General features: G+C 34.4%; 1 protein-coding gene across 1 annotated transcript in view; it reads left to right on the forward strand.

Annotated features, from left to right (window-relative positions):
* LOC142222025 (uncharacterized) overlaps positions 1–12,845 on the forward strand; it is a 681,854-nt gene that overhangs the window by 491,491 nt on the left and 177,518 nt on the right. The window contains exon 8 of the mRNA XM_075291949.1: positions 2,535–2,668. Within this exon, the coding sequence (XP_075148064.1) occupies positions 2,535–2,668 (134 nt within the window). The remainder of the gene's footprint in view (positions 1–2,534; positions 2,669–12,845) is intronic.

Raw genomic sequence — 12,845 nt, forward strand, 5'->3', positions numbered from 1 at the left:
GCAAATTTCATCTGATCCGGCTGAAACTACGTACATGATGTTGGTATATGGTCTCTAACAACTATGCAAAAATTGGTCCACATCGGTCCATAATTATATATAGCTCCAAATAAACCGTTCTCCAGATTTGACCTTCGGAGCCTCTTGGAGGAGCAAAATTCATCCGATCCGGTTCAAATTTGGAACGTGGTGTTAGTATATGGCCGCTAACAACCATACCAAAATTGGTCCATATCGGTCTATAGTTATATAAAGCCAATCTCCAATCACACAAAAATTGGTCCATATCGGTTCATAAGCATGGTTGCCACTCGAGCCAAAAATAATCTACCAAAATTTCAAAATTTTATTTCTATAGAAAATTTTGTTAAAATTTTATTTCTATAGAAAATTTTTGTTATAATTTTATTTCTATAGAAAATTTTGTCAAAATTTTATTTCTATAGAAAATTTTGTCAAAATTTTATTTCTATAGAAAATTTTGTTAAAATTTTATTTCTATAGAAAATTTTTGTTAAAATTTTATTTCCATAGAAAATTTTGTTAACATTTTATTTCTGTAGAAAATTTTGTCAAAATTTTATTTCTAAAGAAAATTTTGTCCAAATTTTATTTCTAATAAAAATTTTGTCCAGATTTTATTTCTATAAAAAATTTTTAAAATTTTATTTCTATAGAAAATTTTGTTAAAATTTTATTTCTATTGACATTTTTGTCAAAATTTTATGTCTATAGAAAATGTTGTCAAAATTTTATTTCTATAAAAAAAATTGTCAAAATTTTATTTCTATAGAAGATTTTGTCAAAATTTCATTCCTAAAGAAAATGTTGTCCAAATTTTACTTCTATAGAAAATGTTATCAAAATTTTATTTCTATAGAAAATTTTGTCAAAATTTTATTTCTATAGAAAATTTTTTTAAAATTTTATTTCTATAGAAAATTTTGTTAAAATTTTATTTCTATACAAAATTTTTGATAAAATTTTATTTCTATAGAAAATTTTGTCAAAATTTTATTTCTATAGAAAATTTTGTCAAAATTTTATTTATATAGAAAATTTTGTCAAAATTTTATTTCTATAGAAAATTTTGTTAAAATTTTATTTCTATAGAAAATTTTGTTAAAGTTTTATTTCTGTAGAAAATTTTGTCAAAATTTTATTTCTAAAGAAAAATTTGTCCAAATTTTATTTCTAATAAAAATTTTGTCAAAATTTTATTTCTATAAAAAATTTTGAAAATTTTATTTCTATAGAAAATGTTGTTAAAATTTTATGTCTATAGAAAATTTTGTCAAAATTTTATTTCTATAAAAAAATTTGTCAAAATTTTATTTCTATTGAAGATTATGTCAAACTTTCATTCCTAAAGAAAATTTTGTCCAAATTTTACTTCTATAGAAAATGTTATCAAAATTTTATTTCTATAGAAAATTTTGTCAAAATTTTATGTCAAACAAACAAACAATTTTGTATTTAGCCTGCAAAATTAAATTTATGGCGCCTGATGTACATACATTTTCACCCATAAATAAACAATATTTGTTAAGGTCCAACAATGTCTTCTGTTAAAAAATCCAGTTAAAAAGTCCAATTTGATACCACAGACGCGAACTTCTCTCTTATCACTAAGTGCGGCCTGATACGTATTTGATCGATGTTTTTTGATTTAATATATACCACGTATGGACTTACTTACAATTTAGAGGACGGTGTTAGGAGGTTTTAAGATACCTTGCCATCGGCAAGCGTTATCGCAACTTAAGTAATTCGATTGTATATGGCAGTGTTTAGAAGAAGTTTCTACGCAATTCATGGGGGAGGTTACAAAAGCTTCGGCCTGGCCGAACTTACGGCCGTATATACTTGTTATATTTATGGGATATATTGTGTAAATCAGGGATGAACACTGATGAGAAGGCAAAACTTAGGCCCGAGTCCTTACGAAATGATTTCACAATTGTAGAAAAATGTCTTGTTGAGTAACATTATAAGTTAGCACTTGGGCCCCCAAAAATAACATCCTGTGTCCGTTTCTAGTCCGTATGCTTCATTTGCACACAAATATCACAAAAAGTCTGTACTTTTCATCCAAGCAAACTTCTTTGCAGCGAAAAGCAAATTGCAAACAATATTTGTTTGTCTAACATTTCGTTTTGGATGAAAGAATTATAGTTTTGGGTAGAACAAAAACGGAAATAATAATAAATTTTCAAATAGTCCAAAAAGTTTCGTACTGTGTCATATATGCCAAGTACAGTTATTCGTTCTTTACTAAAGAACAAAAATGTTTTTATTTACGTAAAAATAAAAAAAGAAAACATATTTAAAAAAAATTGTCGGTGATAAACGTTTAGGCATCAACTGCCTCCACCGGTGGTGAGTGTACGATTCGAGGTATCCTAATTCAAAACAATATCTTTTGAAAATTAGGTCGGCCAAGTGTACTTTCAATTGACCTGTCATATATGAGTATTAAAATAACTGAAATGCAAGTTTTAATATAAAAATTTTTTAATTTATTTTCTTTGCAGAACTACCGGACAAACGACCATTGCTGTTTACCGAACAGACTCGTTATGAGCCAGGCGATGTTTTGCGAGCTAACTGCAGTACACCTCCATCTAGACCTAGAGCAGAGCTTAAATTAACAATTAATAACATGGTGGTAAGTGAATTAAGCACAAAGAAAATATTCTATGGTTACTACGTACACAGTAAAAAGAAATCTGTCATTCATTTAATGCTAAATTTTACTTATTTTTATTGCAAAAAAAAAACTATTATGTTGTAGTTAAATTTTATTATTTTTCCCAATATTCCGATTTCTCGATTTTAAAATTCAATAATTGCAGAAGTTCAAAGTAGAACAAATTATTCGTAAGATACACAATACTAGTAAAAATGAACTACTTTTGCATCACTATTGATGATCGATATTCTCGATTTAAATGTCATCACATGCATACTTGTAAGAACACTGCGAATTCCTGTGATTCATTCAAATTCAAACTGGAATCGAAATTTCTCAGTTTTAAATTTTCATACGATTTTTTTAAAAATTAAAATGTAGAGTTTATAAAGAAATATGTGAAATATTTTTCCTGTCTATCAAGATTTTGTCATTGACCAAATTCATTCGATTTGACTAAAATTTTGAGAGTAGTAAACCTACTTTAAGTGGCCACCAAGAGATTTACCATGTGTGTTTCATATTGAATTTAATATAGCCCTTATATAGACCGATCTTCGTATCATTGGTGCGAATGGAAATATCTATCATATCTACTGGACACTTTGGAATGTAACATTGTTAAGATTTAACAAGTATATACGGCCGTAAGTTCGGCCAGGGCGAAGCGTAGAAACTTCTACTGAAGACTCTCATCCACAATCGAATAAATTGGGTTGCGGTAACACTTGCCGATTCAAGGTATCCTAAAAATTCCTAAGGTAGTCCATACGTGGTATATAATAAACTAAAAAAGGCCGATTAAATACGTATATAATTAAATTTAACAAAATTTTTTATAGAAATAAAATTTTGACAAAAGTTTCTATAGAAATAAAACTTTGACAAAATAAAATTTTCTAAAGAAGTAAAATGTGGATAAAATTTTCTATAGCAATAAAATTTTGACAAAATCTTCTATAGAAAAAAGTTTTGACAAAATTTTCTATAGAAATAAAATTTTGGTAGATTATTTTTGGATCGAGTGGCAACCATGATTATGAACCGATATGGACCAATTTTTGTGTGATTGGGGACCGGCTATATATAACTATAGACCGATATGGACCAATTTTTGCATGATTATTAGCGGCCATATACTAACACCACGTTCCAAATTTCAACCGGTTCGGATGAATTTTGCTCGTCCAAGAGGCTCCGGAGATCAAATTTGGGGAACGGTTTATACGGGGGCTATATATAATTATGGACCGATATGGACCAATTTTGGCATGGTTGTTAGATACCATATAATAACATCACGTAACACATTTCAACCGGATCGGATATATTTTGCCCCTTCAAAAGGCCCCGGAGGACAAATCTGGGGATCGGTTTATATGGGGGTTATATATATATTTATGGACCGATGTGGACCAATTTTTGTTATATACTTACACCACGAACCAAATTTCAGCCAGATCGTATGAAATTTGCTTCTCTTAGAGGCTCCGCAAGCCAAATCTGGGGATCGGTTTATATGGGGGCTATATATAATTATGGACCGATGTGGACCAATTTGTGCATGGTTGTGAGAGATCATACACAAACACCATGTACCAAATTTCAACCGGATCGGATGAATTTTGCTTCTCCAAGAGGCTACGCAAGCCAAATCTGAACGTCGGTTTATATGGGGGCTATACGTAAAAGTGGTCCGATATGGCCCATTTTCAATACCGTCCAAGCTACATCAATAACAACTAATTGTGCCAAGTTTCAAGTTAATAGCTTGTTTCGTTCGGAAGTTAGCGTGATTTCAATAGACGGACGGACGGACATGCTTAGATCGATTCAGAATTTCACCACGACCCAGAATATATATACTTTATGGGGTCTTTGAGCAATATTTCGATATGTTACAAACGGAATGACAAAGTTAATATACCCCCATCCTATGGTGGAGGGTATAGAAAGAAATACGCCCAATAAAATCCGTTGCATTTCAGGCTTAGGCGAGAAATCTAAGATCTTTAGAAAACGAAACAATCTCGGAATTTTATGTAGCCTGCAAATTTAAATTTATGGAGTCTGATGGTCATACAGTTGTGGACCATTTTCTCCCATAAGAACAATATTTGTAATGGTCCAACAATGTATGTAATCTGTTGCGAGGACTTGTCTTCTGTTAAAAAAATCCTGTTAAAAAGTCCATTGTGATACCACAGCGGCGAACTTCTCTCTTATCACTAAGTGCTGCCTGATTCTATGATAAGTTCAATGACAAAGGACCTCCTTTTTATAGTCGAGTCCGAATGACGTTCCACTGTGCAGTGAGACCACTTAGAGAAGCTTTGAAACACTCATAAATGTCACTAGCATTACTGAGAGGGGATAATCCACCGCTGAAAATCTTTTTGGTGTTTGGTCGAAACTGGGTTTGAACACACGACCCTGTCTATGCAAAGTGGGCATACTAACCACTGCACTATTCCGGCTGACAGTTTATTCGTGTTTTAATCTATCTCTTATATAATTTTTTTAGCATCTCAACTTAACTGAACATTGACTGATATCGGACAGTTATTATACCTATAATCATAAAAAAATATCAATTTCCGACTAAGTTAGGTTAGTTTAGGTGGCAGCCCGATGTATCAGGCTCACATAGACTATTCAGTCCATTGTGATACCACATTGGTGAACTTCTCTCTTATCACTGAGTGCTGCCCGATTCCATGTTAAGCTCAAAGAAAAGGGACCTACTTTTTATAGCCGAGTCCAAACGGCGTTCCACATTGCAGTGAAACCACTTAGTGAAGCTTTGAAACCCTCAGAAATGTCACCAGCATTACTGACGTGGGATAATCCACCGCTGAAAAACTTTTTGGTGTTCGGTCGTAGCAGAATAAATATTTTTTTTATTTTTGCCGCAAATAGAAACATTTTTATACCCACCACCATAGAATGGTGACGGGGGTAAAATAAGTTTGTCATTCGTGTGTAAAACATAGAAATATCGATTTCTGACTATATAAAGTATATATATTCTTGATCAGGGAGAAATTCTAAGACGATATAAGCATGTCCGTCTGTCTGTCTGTTGAAATCACGCTACAGCCTTCAATATCGGCGCTGTCGTCCTGAAATTTGTCACAGATTCGTTTTTTGTTTGCAGGCAGGTCAAGTTCGAAGATGGGCTACATCGGTCCAAGTTTTGATATAGTGTCCATTTAAACCGATTTCCCGACTTGGGGTCTTGGGATTATAAAACCCTTGGTTTTTATCCACTTTGCCTGAAATTGAAATTCTAGAGGTGCCCAACGGTCCATGTTTTGGTATAGCCTCCATATAGACCGATCTCCCGATTCTGCTTCTTGGGCTTCTAGAAACTGTATTTTCTATCCGATTTGCCTGAAATTGAAAATCTAGAGGTATTTTAGGACCATAAAGAGGTGTGTCGAAAATGGTCTGTATCGATCCAGGTTTTGGTAAAGTCGACATATAGACCGATCTCCCGATTTTTATTCTTGGGCATCTATAAACTGTATTTATTACCCGATTTGCCTGAAAATGGAAATCTAGAGGTATTTTGGGACCCCAAATATGTGTGCCGAAATTGAGGTGTATCGGTCCATTTTTTTGGTATAACCCCCATATAGACCGATCTATCGATTTTACTTCTTGTTCGTCTAGAGACTATATTTTCTAGTCGATTTGCTTGAAATTGAAAATCTAGAGGTATTTTAAGATCTCAAATAGGTGTGTCGCAAATGGTGCCTATTGGTCCATATTTTGGTATAGCCCCCATATAGACCGATCTCCCGACTTTATTCCTTGGGCTTCTAGAATCCGTAGTTTTTATCCAAATTGCCGGAAATCTAGACGTATCTTAGGACCATAAAGAGGTGTGTCGAAAATGGTCCGTATCGGCCCATGTTTTGGTATAGTCCCCATATAGACTGATCTCCCGATTTTACTTCTTGGGCTTCTAGAATTCGTAGTTTTCGCCCAATTCGTTTGAAAGTGGAATACTAGAGATATTTGAGGAACATTAAAAGGTGATGACTATTGATCCATGTTTTGGTATAGCCCCCATATAGACCTAACGCCCGAATTTATTTCTAGGACTTCTGTAATCCGGCTGAGGTCAGCCGAATATGGTGTGTGTCGATCCATGTTTTATTATAGCCTCCATATAAACCGATCTCCAGATTTAACTCCTTGGGCTTCTAGAAACCGTAGTTTTTATCCGATTTGCACACAAATGCAAATATACTGGAATTTTAGACCCTAAAAGATCTGAATCGGATTTATTTTTAGCCGATATAGACCGATTTAATTTCTTGAGGGTACACCCAAAGAAAAAATATTTTCCTCCGGAATGAAATTTTAGACAAACGAAATTCCCCTTTCGTATAAAGTATTTTCGTTTAGAGCAAAGTAATCCGAATTTTTGATAAGCGATTCAAAGATTGTCTCTTAAATTTTTGTTAAAAGAAAACTTTGCTTGTCCAAAATTTATTTCCTCAGAAAAGAAAACACTTCTTTCAGGGTATATCAGGCGCACTGATCATGAAAATTGCTTGAAACTGAAAGTAAAATTTCCAGATTTTACTCATCGTATTCATTAAAATAATGGCGGAAAAAATCTACAGATTTAAGGTTTCAAATCAAGGCGTTATTTCATCATATATACGATATGTTTATGATTTCTCTAAAATTCAAACAAAATTGATTGTCATAAATCCAAAATCTGATCTGGTCTTCATAAGTAGAATCTTTAAGCGTACTGGTTGAACTGATTTGTTTGGGAGAAGATTTGTCATCAAAACCCTAAAATGTTATATTATCAAGTAACCCGTTCTTCGTCGTGAGTTTTCAAAGTGAACTATGATATTTGATTCATGGTGGTGGGTATTTCAGCCCGGCCGAACTTACTGCTGTATATACTTGTTTTCTTCAATAAAGTATTTACTTGGGAAATATGAAGCATTACGAAACATTTTGGAACATTTGAAAAATTTTCCATTTTTAGGTTAAAGCGGCAGCTCGATGAAGTTTCAGGCTCACTTAGACTATTCAGTCCATTGTGATAGTTCTAATCAAAAGATTTATTTATTGCCTTTGTCATTCCGTTTGTAACACACCGAAATATTGCTCTAAGACCCCATAAGGTATATATATACTGGGTAGTGGTGAAATTCTGAGTCGATCTAAGCATGTCCGTCCGTCTGTTGAAATCATGCTAACTTTAGAACGAAACAAGCTACCGACTTGAAACTTGGCACAAGTAGTTGTTATTGATGTAGGTCGGATGGTATTGAAAATGGGCCATATAGGACCACTTTTACGTACAGCCCCCATATGAACCGACCCCCAGATTTGGCTTGCTGAGCCTCTTAGCGAAGCAAAAAGGACACTAAAGTATTGCATGCGTTTTGCGTTTTAATAAATACAAATGCTGATTTAAATTTAGTATTCTTTTGAACACATACACTGAAAAAAATATTGACCTAATATGGAAGATTATGCAACTTAAATTTTAGGACTCAAAATTTACGCAATGCTAAGGACAAAATTATTTAAAACAATGACATTTTAATTAAAAGAAAGTTTGTAATCCTTGCTTCAACAATTTTTTTCATTAAATTTAGGACACAAATTTATTTTTTTATAATGAAATTTAGTTACATTACTCGATGACTGACTATGTTAGTTGGTTATAATTAGCTCGACCCACAGCTTTAGTACCGATACTATCGATAGTACCATAGGTAAAGGTGTAAATATGTTTTTAAGGAAATATAAAAATCCTTGTGGTGAATATGAATATTTTTAAATATTTGGCTTCTACTGTATTCGAAACCCGCAATTCCTTGCAACTTGAATTTTAACGAATTGCAAAAGTTTCTCCACTAAAACTTCTATCCAATATCCGATATCTTTATCGCTATTTGCAAAGTTTTTTTTTTTTTGTTTTCTTTATGTTTGATGTCAACTATTCCCATTCGACAGAGCCTCTAAAATGACCAAAGTGAAGCGTAACTAATAAGATTTCTAGATATTTTAATTTAACTTTCAACTTGGACCACGAATAATCTCCATTATCCTTCTTTTGTGGACTGAAGGAACCAAAGAAAGAAAAAACAAGGATGCAACTTCACAAAAAGACCACCGAACTTTTAAGAGTAATCCCATTCAATAGGATTGCATCATTTATCTTGAGATTTGAATTATTATCAAGGACAACGCCTTCGAATAGATTCCATTGAACATAATAGGAGTAGAAAAAACAGGAAAGAAATCCTGTAGAACCTCTCAGTTGTTCATTCACAAATACTAGGTGTTGTCCACTGAGCCATGTCATGGAAGGACTTCGACAAGAATAGAAGCCAGAACAAATAAAACTTAAGATCCTCACCGTACACTTTCTCACTCGGCCATACATACGGGCCTTTGTGTTATTTTCTTGGCCTATTACCTTCTCAAGGATTATGCCAAACACACAAGGAGCACCGAGGACAAGGACAACATCTTTCAAGTGTCCTATTATCCTCACGACAAGTAGCCCCGAGGGAAACTTAACTCGTGGTGACATAGTGAAGAGGACCATCTCACACAAATTGATAGTGGAACTTCGTATTCCTCATGACCAGATAAAGGGATGATGACGATGATGATGATGATGGTTGCATAGGAAATAAAATGAAATGGTCAGAAAAATCAATGTGAAGGTATTTGGTGTTGACTTGTTTTGTTGCAAAGGACACAGAATATAGCCCAAAGAGATCAACCACATTCCAGTGCATGGATTATGCTGATATAGTCCTACAACTTCCGATATTCTAGCCCAAGTATTTTTCCCAACTGCATGTCTTTACGATGTGCTCCTCATTGTTGCGAAGCATACCGGTCAAATAAACGTAACATTTTAAGGCAAAGGCTAAAGTAGTGGTGATGTGACTTCTGGCATTTACAAATTACACTTCAACGCCTTTCTGGAATGTTTGCTATTATGGATCAACACTTGAGAGCATTTTACTAGTTGCTCGTGTGGAAAATTGTGACAGTATTGCCATATCTTTTATCAAAAAAAGTTTTACATATTTTACTGTTAGGTCAGTACTAAGTTGGTGTTTCTGTAGTGAAAATTGAAAACAAAAGTGCAAAATATGTATAAGTATGTTATTTATTTATTTCATATTTATACTTATAAGTAAATTACAAGCATAAAGGATAAAGCTATGACAACGGAGGTCTTAAGCTTTAGCGACTGCGTATATAAGTTTATTATAGTATTTAATACAAGTTTGTGGTTCTAGACATCTATTGACGAAAATTCATTAAAAAAATACAGGTGTGAACTATAATATATTATTATAAAAATTACCAAAAATTAAAAGAGAAAAAAAATATGTAATTGTTATATATATATATTATTAAGTATGTTATACATCTAAGAAAAGCAAGCGTAAACATTGTTGAGAAATTCGAAGACTATATAGGTTAGGTTAGGTATAGTGGCAGCCCGATGTATCAGACTCACTTAGACTATTCAGTCCATTGTGGTACCACATTGGTGAACTTCTCTCTTATCACTGAATGCTGCCCGATTCCATGTTAAGCTCAATGACAAGGGACCTACTTTTTATAGCCGAGTCCGAACGGCGTTCCACATTGCAGTGAAATCACTTAGAGAAGCTTCGAAACCCTCAGAAATGTCACCAGCATGGGATAATCCACCGCTGAAAAACTTTTTGGTGTTCGGTCGAAGCAGGAATCGAACCCACGACCTTTTGTATGCAAGTCGGGCATGCTAACCATTACACCACGATGTCCGTTTGTCTGTTGTAATCACGCTACTTAACTTTGTCATTCCGTTCGAAACACAACGAAATATTGCTCTAAGACCCCCTGAAGTATATATATTCTCGGTCGTGGGGAAATTCTGAGTCGATCTAAGCATTTCCGTCCGTCCGTCCGCCTGTTGAAATCACACTAACCTCCGAACGAAACAAGCTATCTACTTGAAACTTGGCACAAGTAGTTGTTATTGATGTAGGTCAGATGGTATTGCAAATGGGCTATATCGGTTCACTTTTACGTATAGCCCCCATATAAACGGACCCCCAGATTTGGATTGCGGAGCCTCTAAGAGAAGCATATTTCATCCGATCTGGCTGAAATTTGGTACATGTTAGTATGTGGTCTCTAACAACCTTGCACAAATTGGTTCACAGCGGTTCATAATTATATATAGCCCCCATATAAACCGATCCCCAGATTTGAGCTCCGGAGCCTCTTGAAGGAGCAAAATTCATCCAATCGGGTTGAAATTTGGTACATTTCGCTTGTGTATGGCCGATAACAATCATGCCAAAATTGGTCCGTATGGATCTATATTAAATGTAGCCCCCAAATAAACCGATCCACATTCGCAGAAAAATCACGATTGCCACTCAAGCCAAAAATAATCTACCAAAATTTTATTGCCATAGAAAATTTTGTCAAAATTGTATATTTCTATAGAAAATTTTGTCAGAATTATATTTCTATAGAAAAATTTGTCAAAATAAAAATTTCTATACAAAATTTTGTTATAAAATTATTTCTATAGAAACTTTTGTCAAAATTTTATTTCTATAGAAAATTTTGTCAGAATTTTATTTATGTAGAAAATTTTTTCAAAATGTTATTTCTATAGAAAATTTTTGAAGCATTTCATAGTTGGAGAGGAATATTATGCAAAATTCTCCAAAACATCAAGAATTTTACCAATCTACCAAACAGTAAAAAGTCTGCCATATTTGGTAGACTCGTGTTCATACCTCCATATTTCAATTCTGGCTCTATAGTTACTGTACAAAAGTTCATATCGGTTCGTAATTATTTTTTCCCTATATATACCGGTCAAGAACTGAATATATACATATTTAATCGACATTTCTTTTGTCTACTATATATCCCGCATGGACTAATTTACAATTTAGAAGTTTTAAGATGTCTTGCCATCGTCGCAACCCAAGTAATTTAATTGTGGATTACCATCTTTAGTAGAAGTTTCTATGCAATTCATGGTGGAGGTTACATAAGATTCGGTCTGGCCGAACTTACAACCGTATATTTTTTTTTAAACAAAAATCAATCACAAAAATTAATAGTATCAACTAATTTTTCAATTGGATCAATTAATATTTTGACGTACCTCGGTGATTGATACTATTATTTCTGTGATTGAGAACTTTTCAATAAAAAACTAATTGGATCTATTAATTTAGTGATTGAATTCAAAAATTAATTTTTTGTGTATATTAGTTGTTGTTGTTGTAACAGTTTATTGTGATCTCATCCATTTCATGTTATACGCTTGGTACATCAGCTTGTTGGCAGATCAAGGAACTCTGCGACTAAGATGGGGTGTGCCCAGAGTGATCTGGTAGTAAGTCGGGTTGGTTTGGCTGGGCAAGAGAAAAGATGACGCGTGTCGTGTGGCCCTTGGTTGCAAATTGGACAAACGTCAGCTACGCTGCTATCAATCACCGATAAGTAGGAATTGAGGCGGCTGCACTTGCCTGATCTTAATTGGGCCAAAACTACCCTAGTCTGCCGTGGGAGGTCTTTTTCCTCCGGTGCTATGGGCGGTGGTCGGACTCCAAGAACAGGATTAACCTTGTAGCTTCTCACCGCTTCAGCTACAGTATCCTCATGAATCCTGTTCAAACCTGCTTGGTACGCTGCTTGATCTAGAGGCTCTCTTTTATAGCGCTGGATCTCGCGCTCTAGATTATGTATATCAACCCTTACGTTCCTGGGTGGTGGTTGTGTATCCATAAGATGGTGGTTTGGATGATTACTGCGATAACAACCCAGGAGATACTGCTTTGACAACATGTAGTTGTGTCTTCGCACAGGGATGATCTTTGTCTCCACATAAAGGTGATCCAGGGGTGTGCTGCGGAGACACCCAGTCGCAGTTCTAAGAGCAGCGTTCTGGCAGGTTTGTATGTTATTCCACTGCGTATCACTGGTCTGCGGTGTCCACACTGGCGCTGCATAGTTTACCACTGACCGGCCAATTGCCTTATAAGTAGTTAGCAAGGTTTCTTTGTCCGCACCCCAAGTACTGCCGGCTAGTGACTTGAGGACCTTGTTTCTACCACGGAGCTTATTA

This window comes from Haematobia irritans, chromosome 1 (genome assembly GCF_050003625.1).
Source record: "Haematobia irritans isolate KBUSLIRL chromosome 1, ASM5000362v1, whole genome shotgun sequence".
Taxonomy (NCBI): Eukaryota; Metazoa; Arthropoda; class Insecta; order Diptera; family Muscidae; genus Haematobia; species Haematobia irritans.